The sequence below is a fragment of the Lepidochelys kempii genome, chromosome 6 (assembly GCF_965140285.1).
Source record: "Lepidochelys kempii isolate rLepKem1 chromosome 6, rLepKem1.hap1, whole genome shotgun sequence".
In the NCBI taxonomy this organism is placed as follows: Eukaryota; Metazoa; Chordata; order Testudines; family Cheloniidae; genus Lepidochelys; species Lepidochelys kempii.
This window is the reverse complement of record NC_136385.1, coordinates 88600872-88620881: the sequence shown is the minus strand read 5'-3', so window position 1 is coordinate 88620881 and position 20010 is coordinate 88600872. Positions and strand designations below refer to the sequence as shown.

The 20010-nt window shown below is 40.2% G+C and overlaps 1 protein-coding gene across 21 annotated transcripts in view; it reads left to right on the top strand.

Moving 5' to 3' along the window:
* Positions 1 to 20010, top strand: part of SLC25A21 (solute carrier family 25 member 21) — a 396597-nt gene that overhangs the window by 361982 nt on the left and 14605 nt on the right. For 18 of the 21 annotated variants that reach the window (XM_073349071.2, XM_073349072.2, XM_073349076.2 and 15 more), the window contains 3 exons: positions 6163 to 6222; positions 9022 to 9129; positions 14045 to 14209. In XM_073349071.2, the coding sequence (XP_073205172.1) occupies positions 6163 to 6222; positions 9022 to 9129; positions 14045 to 14209 (333 nt within the window). Of the gene's footprint in view, positions 1 to 710; positions 896 to 6162; positions 6223 to 9021; positions 9130 to 14044; positions 14210 to 15233; positions 15587 to 20010 lie in introns of those variants that run through there. The other 3 variants (XM_073349089.2, XM_073349074.2, XM_073349090.2) reach the window with 3 other exon arrangements.

The window sequence follows — 20010 nt, the reverse complement described above, 5'->3', positions numbered from 1 at the left end:
TCCTGCTTAGAGCTCTGTGAAACCCATGGACATTGGGCTAAAGAGAATCTAAGTAGATTCAAAATTCCTTTAGCTTTTCTTGGATATGAACAAGAAACACCAAGGAAGATCACTGGTTTCTTAGATTCATTTTTCTCCTTCCCTTCCTCAGTAGCCCCCACTCACTCTAACAGGCCTCGGGATACATCCTTCCCATTTAGGTATGCTGGGTTGTGAAACTGTTGGTGATCTGGACCACAACATCCATGCAAAAGACTTTGAGGCTTGAGCAGTAACTAGGGAAACTCCAGCTTTTCCCTTTCACCATCAGTGAGGGAGCCTCAACAGTGGGAAGGGCATTTTCTGGTTTCTGGCAGTGTGGTTTCTGGTTTGGTGGTGAATATTTTTCACAGCTCCAATTGTACAGGAAGGGTGTCTTGAATTATGAAATGACTGCACTAATTAAAGATCACCAAGATAAACAAACAAGGCAGAGTTCCTGCTGAGAAGAAATGTAACATTGTCTGCATGGAATAATGTATTCGCTGGATACATCTATTTGCATGTAAAAATAAAGCCATTAAAACCAAAGTGTTCTGATGCAATATTTTACTTTAAAGCTAGGTGCCAGAGACCTGGGTTCACCTTTGAAGAAGTTTGATCCTTTGTCTGTCTGTCTGTCTGTCTTTGTGTCTCTTTCTCTCCATCTCTCTTTTTTCCTTTCTAAAAAGAAAGCTGGTATTTCTGAAGGATGAAAACTTTATAACCCTGAGTTAGCTTGGGCTTGGATAACAGAAATCGGTGGTGCCAGTACAATGGTTAACAGATGAACTTTTTGGGAAAATGTATATTGTGCATATGTTCCCAGACATCTTGTTTCAAGCATATTTTAACCTTAAAGTTATTGAGACATATGGTAAGTACTTTGGCTTTTTTCTGTGTAACATAGATTTAAGTGTATCTTTGCCAGATGGGCAGTATTGGTTATTAAATATATGAATGCATATATTTTAAATATATGTTTCTTTGGACTTTGTGAGGATAGCTGTTAATATAATTGTATAGTAAAATAAATTACTTCATTCTATGTTATTAAAGGCACTTCGGGTGCTCATCCCTTTCAATGACTGGGGACATAGAAGCCTGTCTATCTATGCAGAGCCTTTTGACAAAATTATTCACACACAGAGTCATTTTGGTATGTCCAACTAAATTTTATATTAAGTTTTTACTGGCATTGATTATTTTTCTTTAAAAAAAACCTCTATTCACATAATGTGAAAGAGTTACTATTAAGCAGTTCTTTTATTTGGGACTTTAGGAAGTTATCAGTACTCTAAGGTAAAATTTTTAAGACCAAAACATTTCCAGGTAGTATATTTCTTCTTTTTTTATGGCCATTTCACAGATCTAGGAGACTGTGGAAAACATTATGGAATAGCAGAAATTCCTTGAAAGGTGGGAAGGGTAGCACTCTACAGAAAGACACTGGAGAGAGAATAAAGCAACTTTACAACAATAAGAAATGAATTTAATTAGTATCATAATGGACCCTGCGGTACTTGAGATTTTTCCGGAGATTTTCTTTTGCCATACAAGTAAAATTGACTCTGGAAATTATGGCATACTGTTTAAGAGAGGTGTATTTCATGGTTATTTAACTTAGCAATAAAGATAATTATAGGTTTATGCCTAACACTTTTATCTTGTTTGATTATTGACAGACCTATTGCATTGATCTTAAACATATTTGCACTAAGTGCTGTAGATTGCTGTTAAGTCAATACAGTGTCTGGAAAGCAATTAAATTCTAGGGGCTGAATTCTCCTGCTGGAGTCTAAGAGTCATTCCTGTTGAATACAGAGGAAGCTATTTGTATCCTGTGGCTGGAGTGTCAGGCTCTAAGATTTCACAGTTTCAACAGCGTGTAACACTGACAGATCCCGGGCATCGTCAGGCGAGATTGAACCTGGGGTCTCTGGAGCTTAGTGCATGAGTCTCTACTGCATGAGCTAAAAGCCAACTGGCTTTTAGCTAAGGCTGTAGAACAGACTAATTAATCTCTAAGTGGTCTTGGTGCCACTAGAGAGGACAGAACACCACACCCAGGAAGTGTGTGGGTTACATTTGCCGTCATAGATATGTAATATGTATTTTATTCTAGCTTTAAGTTTGGCATTGTTACATTAGCCCATTCATGTCTGGTCCTTTGTTGTACCTGATGTGATTCTAGTAAATTTTCTAGAAACTAGAAAACAGATCTGGTCCAGAAAATGCTATCAAACTTGCTGCAGCACAGGGCCCTGAGTCATGGAAGACCCCACATCACCAGGAACAAGTTGAAATGCCAGTGTTGTATTTACTGCTTATGCTCCAGTGACACGTGTTGTAGAGTAAGTGTTGTTTTATATGCAGAGCTCTGTGATAAACTAAGTCCTTGGGGTATCAGGTTGTCTCCCTTGGTCTGGGCACATTACAGGTCAAGCACCTCCTTGTGTTTAACAGGAAAACTCCATTCCCTGTGTCTCTCAAGAAACATATATCAGTTCTGGACACATTTCCCATTGCTTCCCTTGACATGGCAGAATAGTTTGGCTGCACATGAAGGGGTGGGAGAAGATTCCACACACAAACTTTGCCTTGTAGTTGGAATCCAATTGAACAGCGGTCCAAGAGATACCACGTTGGCTTGAATCAGCTTCGTAAAAATAATGGAATGCTAGGGCACATTCAGCACTGCAGCAGGAACATTGGGCAGGAGTCTGGAAGATAAGAGGTTGTTGGTTACTCACTTTTTAGAGGTGGGGAGGTTGTAACTTTTGCCCCATGTTTCTGATAAATGTTCAGAAAGTCCCAGAATACATCTGTGGTAAAGCCCTGAGAACCTCCATTTTTCGTTGCTTTATTCTTCCCTCAGTACTGAAAGCCTCATGTCAAAGTCACCATCCTTTGACAGGGAAGTACTGGACACTTGTTTGATAATTATGGGAGACTCAAGTCTGGTGAGCTTTATAGTCCTTCTAAGCCTGGCATATTCTCATCTCTCTCAAAAATATAAAACCATGAAACTTATATGGACTATTACTTGTAATATTTCTAAGTTCTACCTGAAACTTGGACCCCCTCCTTCCCTCTCTATCCCTGAAAGTTCTCTCCTGTCCTACTTCATCATTCTGGCAAGAATTTACTGTTCTTAAAGTAGTTACTCTGGATGGCATCAGCAGCGGTGACCATGAGATGGCTGAGTTCAGGATCCTGACAAAAGGAAGAAAGGGGAGCCGCAGAATACCAACCCTGGACTTCAGAAAAGCCGACTTTGACTCTCTCAGAGAACTGATGGGCAGCATCCCCTAAGAGGCTAATATGAGGGGGAAAGGAGTACAGGAGAGCTGGCTTTATTTTAAAGAAGCCTTATTGAGGGTGCAGGAACAAACCATCCCGATGGGCAGAAAGAATAGCAAATATGACAGGCGACCAGCGTGGCTTTATGGAGAAATCTCTGATGAGCTTAAACACAAAAAGGAAGTTTACAAGAAGTGGAAACTTGGACAGATGAATAGGGAGGAGTATAAAAATATTGCTCGAGCATACAGGACATGGAAGGAAGGCCAAAGCACAACTGGAGTTGCAACTAGCAAGGGATGTGTAGGGTAACAAGAAGGGTTTCTACAGGAATGTTAGCAACAAGAAGAAGGTCAGGGAAAGTGTGGGACCCTTACTGAATGAGGGAGGCAACCTAGTAACATCCCAGATGTTTGGAAAAAAGCAAATATAGTGCCAATCTTTTAAAAAGGGAAGAAGGAGAATCCGGGGAACTACAGATTGGTCAGCCTCACCTCAATCCCTGGAAAAATCATGGAGCAGGTCCTCAAGGAATCCATTTTGAAGCACTTGGAGGAGAGGAAGGTGATCAGGAACAGTCAACATGGATTCACCAAGGGCAAGTCATGCCTCACCAACCTGATTGCCTTCTATGATGAGATAACTGGATCTGTGGATCTGGGGAAAGCAGTGGATATGATATATCTTGACTTTAGCAAAGCTTTTGATATGGTCTCCCACAGTATTCTTGCTAGCAAGTTAAAAAAGTATGGATTGGATGAATGGACTATAAGGTGGATAGAAAGGTGGCTAGATTGTTGGGCTCAATGGGTAATGATCAATGGCTCGATGTCTAGTTGGCAGCCGGCATGAAGCGGAGTGCTCCAGGGGTCTGTCCTGGGGCCGATTTTCTTCAACATCTTCATTAATGATCTGGATGATGGGATGGATTGCACCCTCAGCAAGTTTACAGATGACACTAAGCTGGGGGGAGAGTTAGATACACTGGAGGGTAGGGATAGGGTCCAGAGTGACCTAGACAAATTGGAGGATTGGGTTAAAAGAAATCTGATGAGGTTCAACAAGGACAAATGCAGAGTCCTGCACTTAGGACGGAAGAATCCCATGCACTGCTACAGGCTGCGGACCAACTGGGTAAGCAGCAATTCTGCAGAAAAGTACCTGGGGATTACAGTGGACGAGAAGCTGGATATGAGTCAATAGTGTGCCCTTGTTGCCAAGAAGGCTAACGGCATATTGGGCTGCATTAGTAAGAGCATTGCCAGCAGATCAAGGGAAGTGATTATTCCCCTCTATTCGGCACTGGTTAGGCCACATCTGGAATAGTGTGTCCAGTTTTGGGCCCCCACTACAGAAAGGATGACTTATGAGAAGAGGCTAAGGGAACTGGGCTTATTTAGTCTGCAGAAGAGAAGAGTAAAGCGGGGATTTGATAGCTGCCATCAACTACCTGAAGGGGGGTTCCAAAGAGTATGGAGCTAGGCTGTTCTCAGTGGTGGCAGATGACAGAACAAGGAGCAATGGTCTCAAGTTGCAGTGGGGGAGGTCTAGGTTGGCTGTTAGGAAAAACTGTTTCACTAGGAGGGTCGTGAAGCACTGGAATGGGTTACCTAGGGAGGTGGTGGAATCTCCATCTTTAGAGGTTTTTAAGGCCCAGCTTGACAAAGCCATGGCTGGGATGGTTTAGTTGGGGTTGGTCCTGCTTTGAGCAGGGGGTTGGACTAGATGACCTCCTGCGGTCTCTTCCAACCCTAATCTTCTATGATTCTATGAAACATTATTTCAGCAGTACATTTGCAAATTTAGATGATTTGGAACTTTCTGAATTTACACCCAAGAAGTTGGGAACTGTGGCTGAAATCCTGTCTTCATTAAAGTCAGCAGGAACTTTGTCAATGACTTCAGTGGGGTCAGGGTTTCACCCTGTGTATTCTTCTTTCAAGAACAAGGCCCTCCAGTTGTTCTGTCTTTGAATCTGGCAACACTGGACAATTGGTGTGCTGAAACATCCAAGGAAAGTTTTAGGTGACAATGGGTATCATTCAATCCTGGCTGGCTCGTTACAATGAGGTGCAGGAAAAACTAAATTAGAATCATAGAATATCAGGGTTGGAAGGGACCTCAGGAGGTCATCTAGTCCAACCCCCTGCTCAAAGCAGGACCAATCCTGCTTTCCCAGTTTCCAATCTCTCCCCTCAAGTTACAATACAAAAGGCACTGATTGTGAAACTAATCCTCAGAGGAGTTGTATATGCCCAGCACTTCTGAGGACAGTCCCTTAAGCAAAATTAAACAGTTCTGTGTGAGACTTATTTTTAAAGGAGGGAAGAAATTGGAAGAAAAATATCACTTCATGGTGGAAGACTACAGAAAGATACACAAACTTCCATTCTGCAATTCTATCAGTTTGCATCTCTCTGATGAGAAGTGTACTAATATCATACAAAAATGGAAATAATATAGTTAATTTATTACAAAAAAGATTATATTAGCTATTCTGTAACTTACATAAAAACATCTGAAAATGAGCCATTAGAGCAAAGGTTAGTAAATTGAAAGCAAGAACTATGTATTGCAAATCTTCTCTTGTGTACAATAGCTCAATGTCTTTAATTCCGTTTGTGTTAACTTTATGCCTTATTTACTCATTAAATCATCTGAAGGACCTGATTCTCCGCTACCTTGTAGCTTATGTAGTCATTTACACTTGTACCTACAGAGGGTATGAGACAGTGGAGAATCAGGCCTTCATTGTCTCTTTTTTCTAAATCAAATAAATATCTTGTAATAAAATCTTCTAAACAATGCTGAGTTTTAAATGTAACTGTATTTAATTTATAGTTTTTCACCTTTGAACAATACAAGAAATTACTAGGACATGCTTCACTATCACCAGGATTGGTAAGTGTGAATACATAATTAGGGTTTTCGTTCATTTAAGGAAATATTGGATGTCCCTCTACCCTTCCCCAAAAGTAAAAGGACCAAGATACTTAGCGTGATGCCCGTGTGAAATACAACAGAAAAAACATGCCAGGTATCTGAGCTGCAGATAGCAGAAATGAAGGTGTTGCCTTGGAAAACATGGGAAGGGTCCAAAAGTATAATGTGTGATATCTTGGAAAAATCAATAAGTTACCATAGTAAATACATTTCAGTTGCAGCTGGTCAAAAAATGGAAAAACTCATTTTGTAAAAAAATTTCTAAGTTTCAAAGTTTTCATTTTGAAGTGGTCAAAACATTGTTTATTTTTCAATATTTTTGGAAATATATTTATCAAAGACACCATTGAAAATGTGATTGAAATGGTTATTGACATTTTTTGATTATCAAAACCCAGCTTTTCATTAAATGAAGATCTTGCTAACCTTTTCAGCAACTTTTTTTGGTAAACAAAAAACGTCAACAACCATTTTTATATCATTTTCTATAATATTTTCAATAACAAATGTGAAAAAGTGGCACGATGCTGTTTTCTGGGGAAAATGAAGAATGTCAACAATTTTCATGGTTTTTTTTTAAAGGCTATTTTTAATTGAAAATTTTTGTCTGAAAAATTTCAACCAGATTTCATTTCGATGTTTCTACTTTTAATCTCTTGCCTCCTGTCTACTCCCTTTTAAAAAGATTTTGGCATGCATAAAACACCTCACACTTTGTAGAGACACCTGTATTCTGTTTATAATAATCCATGTATCTGAGTTTTAAGCAAGACTAAAAAAATGTGAACTACTTGGAAAAGGGTATGTAATAAATAATAAAATCCTGAACATCTGGATTATAGATTTTGTGGTCAGGTGAGTTTGGGATTAGAATTCTTTTTACAGTTTTGGTTCCTGGGATGGAAGTTTGTGATAGACAAAGAAAATATATGGTTACTTGTCTTGTAAGAATAAGTGCCCTATATTAGACTATACTGTGCCTGCTAAAGGGTGTAAAAATAGAGAGGAAACCTTTAGTTTATCGTTACCCCAGGTACTGTCTGTGTGAAACAACATGCTCTTGCCCTTCTCATGCAGGACGGTAAACTCTTCACATGAAACTTCCTCCTCCTAAGTACTCCATTGGTGCCATGGTTGTTTACAGTCCCCTCATGTTGTCAGCAAACTCCCCCTTTCTTAATGTACAATGGAGAAGCTGTCATTTGCATCCCTGGCAAGTGGAAAGAGCAGGTTTCAGGTTTTTTGGTGTATTGCCACCCTTTTCCAAGAACAGCATGGTGAAAACTAGTAAACATAACAGCGTACGTTCTTAACAAAGAGCAGCTTTGATTCGTATAGCAGCTGTACTGGGCAACAAACATCCCAATAATTTTTTTAATGAATAATGCCGCTTTCATTACATTGCTATCGTTTTCAGTTACACTTAGGGCTCTCTTGTGTCTTAAATGCCATAGCCATTGGGGGTGGGGAGGAGAAGAGGAATCCTAGAGGTTTTCTATATACCTCCAGGCTGAGGCAAGTGGAATACCACCAGGTCTTCTGGTGGAGTTCATGTCCCACTGAAAAGGAGAAACAAGTGTTCCCACCCTCTTCCCCTTGGCTTCAGACCGACAACTGCTAATGAAGGGGTGGGGCCATGCTCCCATCCCATGAGGGAAATATAGCCCTACTGGCAGCATGGCCAGTGTTCCGGGTGCAGAATGACTGGGACAGAGACTGCCTCTGTATAAGTGAACAAAGGGTTAAAGGCTCCTGCCACCCTCTCCCTTCTTGAACATTCAGAGTCAGTCACCGTCTGGCCCCCTGTGAGCTGAATGGAAAGTTTTCCTGACTATTGCTTTCCTCCCACCATGGTTCTTTTCCTATTTCAGCCAGTTTACTCATATACTATGCTGTGGGTTTAAGGTGGTAGAGGAGTGGCTTATACGTGGCTGGCACTGGAGATTAAAATAAAGAAACAAACAGCCCAAGATTAATTATTTTGAATTTTCTTAACTGCTCTGAAACTTAGCTGTTGTTTATCGATTATGAACAAAGTAAACCATTTTTTATCTTTCTAAATTTGGCGTATTCTACCTGAGTGCAAAGCACAGGCCTTACTCAGGGCCATACTGTGCCATTGATCTTTTGAGCAGATGGGGTGAATTCACCCCAGTGAAGGGGGCCAGCACCAGCCCTCTGCACCACTTAAGTACCACTTAAGTCATCTCAGGGTTGAAATTTACCTATGGAGAATTTTCCTTCTAAGTGGGCATTTTGCTTGAGTAAGTGCTTCACAATTTAGCCTGGAATATTCATTACTTTTACTATATTTTAAGTGCATTTGATTTAATGCTGAATACACAGAAGTTTTTTTAAGTATTACATAGCTACATCTATATTTTAAAAAACCAAAATTATTATTTATTGCATTCAAACTCCACCCAAATATAACATGGGAACATTATTTTTCCATGTATGCATCTTAAATCAGTAACACAGCTTTCCTTCCAGCTAGAGAGAATTCATTGTTGATAGGACTTTGACGTTTTATTTTGAATTTTTGGAATGTGGTTTTGGTTTTTGTAATTTCTTCTTCATGAACTGTCAACATCGAATCAAGGGCTAAAGCTGTTTAGTAATGGTATACTGCTGCATTAGTGAAGGTCTCTCCATTTTCATCATATCATTCAGCTTCATCATGTGATGTATGAGACATTTTACAACAGTGCTCATGAAAACTTGATTTTTAAGTATTGATTGATTTAATTTCCCTAGACGTTTGCAGTTGCTGGTCTGGGATCTGGATTAACAGAAGCAGTTGTGGTTAACCCATTTGAAGTAGTAAAGGTTAGCTTACAGGCAAATCGGAATGCTTTCACAGAGGTATGGTAACTATTCCATTATTTTTTCAATACTTTGTTAAATATAAGAAATACTTTAAAAGTTAATTTTAATATTTAATCAGACTCTCTATGCTCATTGTAGAAAACTTTCTCTGAGGCTGTTTGGATGAAATAATGCCATTCCCTCTAAGCAATGCTATTTTAACAAAGGTGGAATAGGAAACTTTGCTGACAAAATAATAAATATAGGGAAAGTACCTAGTTGCACATTAGGAGCCAGATGTTTTACTCCTCTTTGTGATGCTCTTACAACACCCATATAAGATACGAAAATACTGTTATCACCATATTACAGATGGGGAACTGGGGCATAGAAAGAGGTTAAGTGACTTGCCTAAGGTTACACAGAAAGTACACGGAGCAGGGACTTGAACCTATGTCTTCTGTAGCCTAGGTTAACACTCTAACCCATGGACCCTCCTTCCTCCATGGTCAATAGGGCCACAGAGAATACTGTATGGAAAGTAAAGCAATTGGGGAGCTGGAAAGGTGATTCATGAAAAGTTCTTTCTCTCTCTCTCTCGTTCTCTCGTATGACGTGCTCTGTAATATGAAAAAATCGTGAACCAGTATTACAATCTGTCAGTTCCATGAACAAATAATCAGACCTTCTCTATACCTCTGCAGATATAATTGGCCTGCCTCGATACAAACTTTTCCTTTTGAGTATAAATGTATTAATACCATATTGTGAGCAAACTAGTTCCAGCAGCACTAAATGGGAACACAACATCCTCTCCGCACATAAATTCCAGAGACTTTATTCTCCCTCACAGGGTTTTTAATCCACCTCACTGCTTTTCTTTGCAGTGAGTTATAATTAATTATTACCCCCCCCCCAAATGAAACCTATATCCTCTACGTTTTTCTCCTCTGATCTTCAAAAAAATAAAATAAAAAAATCAGTGATATTCCTCATAGTAATTGTTCTAGAAAATCAAAGCTTCAATTTTTGAAATCAAAGCTCTTGAGCTTAAAAAAAGGAATCAAAATACACTGATGATTAATGAAAATGCTAACAATGCCCTAATTGCAGTACTATGGTTATGTCATAGTCATTCATGTAAAATTTTCAAAAGCACCTAGGGACCTAATTCCCATTGAAAATCAAATAAGTTTTTATTTGTCCTCTTGAAAAAAAAAGTAAATGGGACTGAGTCACTTAGGTGCTTTGTAAGTTTTACTAACATTTTATGTAACTAAAAATATAATGCCAGATATTCCACTGGTGTAAATTGGCTGAACTCTATTCACTATACAACCTAGATGGAGCTACTATAAGGTGGGTGCATAACTGGTTGGAAAATCGTTCCCGGAGAGTAGTTATCAGTGGTTCACAGTCATACTGGAAGGGCATAACGAGTGGGGTCCCGCAGGGATCAGTTCTAGGTCCAGTTCTATTCAATATCTTCATCAATGATTTCAAAAATGGCATAGAGAGTAACTTATAAAGTTTGCAGACAATACCGCTGGGAGGGGTTGCAAGTGCTTTGGAGGATAGGATTACAATTCAAAGTGATCTGGACAAACTGGAGAAATGGTCTGAAGTAAATAGGATGAAATTCAAAAAGAACAAACACAAAGTGCTCCACTTAGGAAGGAACAATCAGTTGCGCACATACAAAATGGGAAATGACTTCCTAAAAAGGAATACTGAGGAAAGGGATCTGGGGGTCATAGTGGATCACAAGCTAAATATGAGTCAACAGTGTAGCACTGTTGAAAAAAAAAAAGCAAACATCATTCTGGAATGTATTAGCAGGAATATTGTAAGCAAGACATGAGAAGTAATTCTACCGCTCTACTCCGTGCCGATTAGGCCTCAGCTGGAGTATTGTGTCCAGTTCTGGGTGCCACATTTCAGGAAAGATTTGGACAAATTGGAGAAAATCCAGAGAAGAGCAACAGAAATTATTAAAGGTCTAGAAAACATGACCTATGAGAAAAGATGGAAAAAATTGGGTTTGCTTAGTCTGGAGAAGAGAAGACTGAGAGGGGACATGATAACAGTTTTCAAGAACATAAAAGGTTGTTACAAGGAGGAGGGAGAAAAATTGTTGTTCTTAACTTCTGAGGTTAGGACAAGAAGCAATGGGCTTAAATTGCAGCAAGGGCGGTTAAGGTTGGACATTAGGAAAAGCTTCCTAACTGTCAGGGTGGTTAAGCACGGGAATAAATTGCCTAGGGAGGTTGTGGAATCTCCATCATTGAGGATTTTTAAGAGCAGGTTGGACAAACACCTGTCAGGGATGGTCTAGATGAGCGGTGTCCAATACGTTCACCGCTAGCCACATGTGGCTAGTAGGCTATTGAATTGTGGCTAATGCATGTGGCTTTTTTATAATGTGGCTAATAAGAAAAATTCAAAACCACAAGTATGGCTAGCAGTGTGGCTAGCATCAAATTTCTATTGGACACCATTGGTCTAGATAATACTTAGTCCTGCCTCTCGAGGTCCTTTCCAGTTCCATTATTCTATGATTTTATGACTTCAATAGAGCTGTGTTGACTTCTACCAGTTGAGGATCTGTCACATTCCTGTTTGGATATGCTAAAAGAGATGTCAGAAATAGAAGACATTATATTTTTTCTTTTAAAAATTCTTAACTTACCAAAACCCAGACCTATTTCCTCATGAGTAGCATATTCTTGTTACTACCTACTATATGATGTGGCTTCACTCTGTAACAACGCAGCGTTTTTCTAAAAGGATTAAGCAGTGTCTGCACTTATCCCATTGTGTAGTTCATGCCATGTGATGAAACTTAATTCAATTTACATATTATGTTGGCTGTTACCTTTAAATAAGAAATACAGCCTGTTTCAAGGAACAAGGGAGACTGCACACCAATAGTGTGCTGACCATTGGATAGTTCTGTGATATCTGAGCATCTTTCTGGGGTCTGTTGGTTTAAAGAGGAAGACCCCCAGATTTGACACACCAGCACTCTGACATCATGGAATTCCCCTAATAGAAACACTGCAGTGGGTATTTATCAATGGCCAAATGCTAGCAGCCGTACACATTGGATCTTTTCAGGTTTCAAAAGCTAACCAAGGTCAGAGCTGTGCTTTGCCAACGAAAATCTTCTGCTGCCAAAACTGGCATCAGGTGTTCAGCAGCTGGCATCCCTTCCCCTCTGAGTCATTAGTAAATCAATAATCCAGCTTAATGCCAGTGGGCACTGTATTGTTGAAGTTGCCTTCTTTAGCAGAGACTTGAAACTGAGTTCATGACTGCTGGTTATCTTTAAAGATCCAGTCTGAATTTTTCCAAGAGCAAAGACATTAATCCTAGTCTCCTGATCAAATTCCAGTTTGAATATCTGCATTCAGTGTATAGATGCTCATCTATAGTAAAGAGCTTTGATATCTTTGTGTGTAGCTACAAAAGTAAATCATTATGATAAAATAGGGTTGGTTTGTTTTTTATTTCTACAGACAGAGATGGATAGCAGAGCATCAGCGGGTCAATATTAGTTACTAAATATGCAAAGGACAAATGAACCTAAATAGTAAAAGAAAAGAAAACTTGGCTGTAACCTAAATAAGCAGTAACCTGTTGTGTTGGGTATAATTGGGATCATTTGGCTGATGATGTTGATCTGCCAGGGTGATATTTTAAAATGGAAGCCCATTAAACAAATATGTATATTGACATCAGCAGTGTTTACAGAGTTCTAGTCAAAACTGTTCTACATTTTCCTGTTTAAGCATCTTAGTGGAAGTAATGTTTTGCCTTTCTGATTAAATATTTGGTTATACAAAAGTGGCATTATGTTTTAGTGAAAACCAAGGACAAGTCAGCAAACAGGCTTTTTAAATGACCTTTTTAATACTTGTGACTTAAAGCAAAGAGCTAAAATGTTAATGTTAACCTGTGAAAGTAATTCACTGTACCAAATCTAGTACAATACATTTGGGAACACTGGACTTGCCATGTGGTATCAAATGTGCATCTATTCTGATGGCCTGTCAAACAGCAGCCAATACCACATACCTCAAAGGAAGGTGCTAGAATCTTTGTAATGGATACTTAGGTAATAACCTGCCCATAGAGGAAATTTCTTCCTAGCGTCCATTAGTTAGTGGTTGTCTTATGCCCTGAACTAAGAAGGTTTCTATCCCTTGAGGCCAGGATTTTCAGAACAGGATATCTTAAATGAGATTCCTAAATCCAGGTTAGGGAATTTAAATAAGTGGCCTGATTTTCAAAATCCAACAGCTCCCATTAAAGTAAAATGTTTCATTAGAGAGGCAAACCATAATTTCCATTAGGACGTGTAAGCAGGAAAATGGAGAACCATTTTGACTAGATTGCAAACACTAATTTCAATATACTTATAATAAATATAGACCAAGATTTTCAAAATAATTTGCCTAAAGTTAGGCTCTTAAATCCATACAGAGGCATTTTCAAATACACTTTGTATGTGGCTTTTCATCTACTGCAACCTTAGCAACACAGCGTCTCTGCTGATAACAGTATTGCCAACTCCACGCATTCAAAAATTATGAGTTGGACAACAAAAATTCATGAGATTGGTATAAGGATCATGAGATTTCAAAACATAAGAATTTTGGGGTCTTTTCCTTCACCTCCTGGTTTCTGAGCCCTTAGGACACATTTGGATCATGGTTTCAAGCTTTTCTCTGCAATCATGAGGGTTAGAAACTTTTTTTTTTCAATGAAAGTTGTGATTCTCACATAACCTCAAGATTCCAGGGGCTGGGGCTTTGAGAAAACGCACCAAATATTTTGAGACTCGTGATAAAATCACAAGAGTTGGTAACACGTTGATAGTGGTCTGGTTTGAAATGAGGCTCTGTGGATAGTTTACTACACTTACTGTTTGTAAAAATTATTTCTTCTTTCTTTTGTTTTACATGTGCAGCAACCATCAACCTTTGTCCAAGCACGGCGAATTATTACAACTGATGGCTTAGGATTCCGTGGACTCAACAAAGGCCTTACTGCAACATTGGGCCGCCATGGAGTTTTTAATATGGTTTACTTTGGATTCTACTTCAACGTCAAAAACATTATTCCAGTCAATGAGGTAAGTGTTTTGTACTGTATGAAAGACAAAAAGATAGTCATAAACAGGGCAATTTAATTGAAATTCTACCTTTCCTTGCAAAGCTGTGATCTTTTCAGAGAGACATTTTGCTTCATTTTGTCTATTTTTGGGAGTCCTACAAAGTTTTATTAGAAAGATTATTTTCTGTAGCAAAACAAGAATTGGCAATTCTCACTTTTTAAGCAAAGTGAGCTACAAGGAATTCTTTAAAATATGAATGGCCAAATTCTCATTTACATGAAGGCCATTTTGCACCTTTCTGGCAGCATAAAGATGCTAAGAAATGGGAGTAAATTACATTTATATTTACATTGCGCTCCTTAGTTTGAATACCGTTCACCAGTTTACATATTTTTAGAGTATCGTAAATTTCAAAATATGAAAAGTCAGATTCTCTTAAGGACATGGAGGGTCAGGTGTGTCTTCTAGGAAATAATGAAGAGTTCCTGCCTGCTAGTCAAGGGATAGTGATAGGATTTGGCATAACAACCATTTACTAACTTTTTAGAGTAAAATAAAATGTCATAAAAAGCTGTTATTGCATTATGAGGGAGAGGACAGTTCAGAGTTTGTATAGATTTTGTATGATGCAATGAATTATTCAGATCTGGAGACATATATTTTATGTATGATTTTAAATCTAAGGGAAGTGAGTCAGCTGGCCAGAATCCACCTACTTGTCCTCAGTGTACAAATACACCACAATCAGAAGACAGACATCTTCAAGGGTGTAGCCAGTTACAGGATTAGGTTGCATTAACTACAGTTGTGTAGAGAAGTTTGCACAGGGCCTGACCACAATAGGTCTGACCCAAATCTCATTGAAGTCAGTGAGAATCTTTCCACTGATTTCAGTGGAAGTTGGATCAGGCCTAAAATTCCAGCTGTGGTCTAATATGCAAGCGTTATGTCTCACATATTCGTGAACAAAGAACTCCAACATTTGGAGAACAGAAAAAATCAATAATTCTTTGTAATTTGTAATCTAATCCTTTTTCATCAGTGGGAAAGCAATATAGATGCCAACAATTATCAAATGTCTGACGGGCTTGATAAAATAAGCTGTTTCTCAGTTGGAGCTGAAAAGTTTAGACTGTTTCATCTTTTCAATTATTCTCAAGTATTTCATCGTGAAAACCAATTTTTTCATTTCATATGCTTCTCAAGAAGAAAAACTCAAAGTAAGTCTTGTAATGCTGACAAGCATATAAAAACTGTGAAATAAAAATGGTACACTTTTTAAATAGCTCTGGCTCTTTACTATATATCTGCTGCTTACCATCTGTAACGTAAGTGGAAAAATGTATCGAAATCTCCATATAAGCCTTTTAGCTGTCAACAGTGTTAAGCTATGCATTAAATTTGCATCCCAATTAAGGATGTTTGCAGCTTATTTTGCCAAAAACAATAAATCTTTTGTGTTGAGTGCCTGAATGATATAAATGACATGTGTGGGTTGTAAGTCTTCAAAGTGAATAGTTTTTCATATGTTCAGTCTATTTTGTTAAACACGCCATTTACAATCAACCTCCTGCTCTGTTTACTAAAAACAGAATAAATCAGACTTGTTCTATTCACCACAGAGTATTAGCTTCTATACATCTGCACTAGCAATTGAATTGGTTTGTAATTTATTTCACCTTGAAATTTCTTGATTTTATAGCAGTTTGTTTATGCTACACATTTCATAGACTTCCAATAGATGTTCCTTTGCTATTTTTATCATAGTTAGATCTGTTGGTAAATGTTAATTTCAGAATAACAAGTAAAATATTTGCTCACTACTACCTCTAAGTGGCAGTCACCCACCTTAACACTGCATTCCTAAGACTCTCATAAGTCCTAAAAAGTGGCCACCAAAAAAATTCATTTCTGGGCACAAATTGATCTATCCAGCTGCTGCAGGTGTATGCTGCGTCACCTGTTAAAGGGGCTTTTGTGCCCAGATATGGGAGCTGATGAGTCAGTTGCTATGTCACAGAAAGGGCTCCCCTATCTATTCTATTCTACATAGATTCTTATAGTGTGCTCGTCACTGTGGTATCTGAGCACCTTCCAACAGTGCATTAAGCAATGTGATTACACATCTGTCACATGGCATTTTTTTCTCTCATTGGCTTCCCAGAGGGAGAAGTGTGTTCAGGAGGGTGTCTTGTTTTGATAGTGTGGTGGAGGTTCTTTGTAATATATCTATACCTGTCGTGATGTGTTTATATTAGAGAAGGCAAGGTCAAACAAATGTGCCTTGCACTTGAAGCAGAAAGTGGTGAAGTTTGTGCTGACCCTTAGTTTTGAGGGAGTTCATTCCACAGTCTCCGACCACCCCCAGAGAAAGTTCTTTCTTCTGCACAGACAAACTTTACTGTTATTGTTCAGAGTTCCATTGTGCCTGAGAAGCATAGTTGTTGACCACGGTCTTCATCCCAGATCTTTTAGATTCCCCAGACCATGGAGCACTTTGAAGATAAGGACTGAGACCTTGAACTTGATTCTTGATTCTGTGGACAGCCAGTATAGAGAGCAGAGGACAGGTCTGATGTACTCACAGGAGCCTGTGTTGCTGAGGAGACACTCTGCAGCATTCTATATTAGTTGGCGTTTTCTAAATGCTGAAGGTTTTATGACCAGATACATTGCTTTTCTGTAATCCAGTGGGAGGTGACAAAGGGATGAATGACAGAGGCCATGTCTTTGTCCTCCAGGATGGGACGGAGTCTCCTAGCCAAGAGAAGAAGATAGTAAGCAATTCTTGTGAATGCTGCTATGTGAAAGCTCAGTGCCAGCAAGGAATCCAAGAATATTCCTAGACAGTTGACTGGACTGATCATTTGTGGGTGTGTATCGTCCATCAACAGAGCCACACATTCTGCAGAATGCTTTCCTCTGCCCACCAGTATCAGCTCTGTCTTGCTCAGGTTGAGCTTCAGTTTCAGCCCGCAAAGAAGAGGCAGCAAAACCTGAGTGCTAAATTTGAAAAACAATAAAAGTCATGCAAGAATATGAGAGCAGAAGAATTTTCTTTTAGTTGTACGCTACCCAGGACATTTTAAGAAACAGAGAAGCCCAATGTGGGGGGGAAATTCTTGTTGGTGCAAAGTGCTGTAAAAAATCTGAGGCAGAGGATGATTATGAGGCATGCTGGAGGAGACTGGGAAGGAATGGTATTTCTCAGAGCTACAGCCCACCCTGAAATTCCCACATGTGATGTGAATTAGCAGGACTAAGACAATGTTGTACCTGAAACATAGTCACCCACCATCTCATTTGTCCACGACCGTCCTGCAAGCTGTGACAGCTGCAGCCTGGGTTGCTTTAAGTCTGCAAACATGTCTTCCCCCCACCAGGAGATGCTATATTGAAAGGGAAGAGAGTCTGGCTAGTGAGTGCTTCTGCCTCAGTTACTCCAGTTCCGATGTCTCAGTACAGAGTTACTTAGGCAAGGAGCATGGCAAAGCAGAAGAATCAGGCCCACAGCCATATGGGGGAAGGAGAGGACAAAGCACAGCTGGGCATAGAGGAGAGAGAAATTTTGACAAACTAAAAATTGGATGCAAACCAGACCCTTTTAAAAAATGTGGTCTCTGTTTTCTGACCAGCTGCACAAGGACATTGGAGACAGAGGGCAGAGACAGGGACATAGGATGTAGGGTGACGAGGTGGAAAAACCAGGGCATTTTTTCTAGTGGAGGGGACTCGGAGAGATTGATTTTGATGGGCTCAGGGAGCAGTGCACCAAAAGGGTTTTGATGGCTGTGAGGGCAAGAGGTTGCCCACCCCTGCTTTTTATATTTTTTATGCTCCCTTCTTCTATTTTTCCTTTTCATTACTTCCAACAAAAAACTTGACAATGGTCATGCTGCTGGTGCATTGATACCACTGCCTTACCCATGCTGACCAGTATTGTTTCTTTGTACTACCTCATCTGTCTGTCTGTATTCATTTCTTGTCTCATCTTATACTTAGATTGTAAGCACTTTTTGGCAGGGACAATTTTTTGCTCTGTGTTTGTACAGCACCTAACACAATGGGGTCCTTGGTCCATGACTAGGGTTCCCAGGGCTCTACAGTAATATAAATAATAAACTGAATTCATACCAAATCTGGATTAAAAAGAAAGGAGTTGTGTATTTCACTGGGAATTTGCACTGTGAGAAACTCCCAAGGCTGAAAAACAAATCACTCTGAGGGTATGTCTACACTACGGAATAAGGTCAAATTTATAGAAATCGGTGTTTTAGAAATCGGTTTTATATATTGGAGTGTGTGTGTCCCCACAGAAAATGCTCTAAGTGCATTAAGTACATTAACTCGGCGGAGTGCTTCCACAGTACCGAGGCAAACGTTGACTTCCAGAGCGTTGCACTGTGGGTAGCTATCCCACAGTTCCCGCAGTCTCCGCTGCCCATTGGAATTCTGGGTTGAGATCCCAATGCCTGATGGGGCTAAAACATTGTCGCGGGTGGTTCTGGGTACATATCGTCAGGCCCCCGTTCCCTCCCTCCCTCCGTGAAACCAAGGGCAGACAATCGTTTCGCGCCTTTTTTCCTGAGTTACCTGTGCAGACGCCATACCATGGCAAGCATGGAGCCCGCTCAGGTGACCGTCACTGTATGTCTCCTGGGTGCTGGCAGACGTGGTACTGCATTGCTACACAGCAGCAGCAACCCATTGCCTTCTGGCAGCAGACGGTGCAATATGACTGGTAGCTGTCATCGTCATGTCCGAGGTGCTCCTGGCCACGTCAGCCAGGAGCGCCTGGGCAGACATGGGCGCAGGGACTAAATTTGGAGTGACTTGACCAGGTCATTCTCTTTAGTCCTGCAGTCAGTCCTATTGAACCGTCTTATGGTGAGCAGGCAGGCGATACGGATTGCTAGCAGTCGTACTGTACCATCTTCTGCGGGGCAGGCAAGAGATGAGGATGGCTAGCAGTCGTATTGCACCATCTTTTGCCGAGCAGCCATGAGATGTGGATGGCATGCAGTCCTTCTGCACTGTCTGCTGCCAGCCAAAGATGTAAAAGATAGATGGAATGGATCAAAACAAGAAATAGACCAGTTTTGTTTTGTACTCATTTGCTTCCCCCTCCCCCGTCTAGGGGACTCATTCCTCTAGGTCACACTGCAGTCACTCACAGAGAAGGTGCAGCGAGGTAAATCTAGCCATGTATCAATCAGAGGCCAGACTAACCTCCTTGTTCCCATAAGAACAATAACTTAGGTGCACCATTTCTTATTGGAACCCTCCGTGAAGTCCTGCCTGAAATACTCCTTGATGTAAAGCCACCCCCTTTGTTGATTTTAGCTCCCTGAAGCCAACCCTGTAAGCCATGTCGTCAGTCGCCCCTCCCTCCGTCAGAGCAACGGCAGACAATCATTCCGCGCCTTTTTTCTGTGCGGACGCCATACCAAGGCAAGCATGGAGGCCGCTCAGCTCACTTTGGCAATTAGGAGCACATTAAACACCACACACGTTATCCAGCAGTATATGCAGCACCAGAACCTGGCAAAGCGATACCGGGTGAGGAGGCGACGTCAGCGCGGTCACATGAGTGATCAGGACATGGACACAGATTTCTCTGAAAGCATGGGCCTTGCCAATGCATGCATCATGGTGCTAATGGGGCAGGTTCATGCTGTGGAACGCTGATTCTGGGCTCGGGAAACAAGCACAGACTGGTGGGACCGCATAGTGTTGCAGGTCTGGGACGATTCCCAGTGGCTGCGAAACTTTCGCATGCGTGAGGGCACTTTCATAGAACTTTGTGACTTGCTTTCCCC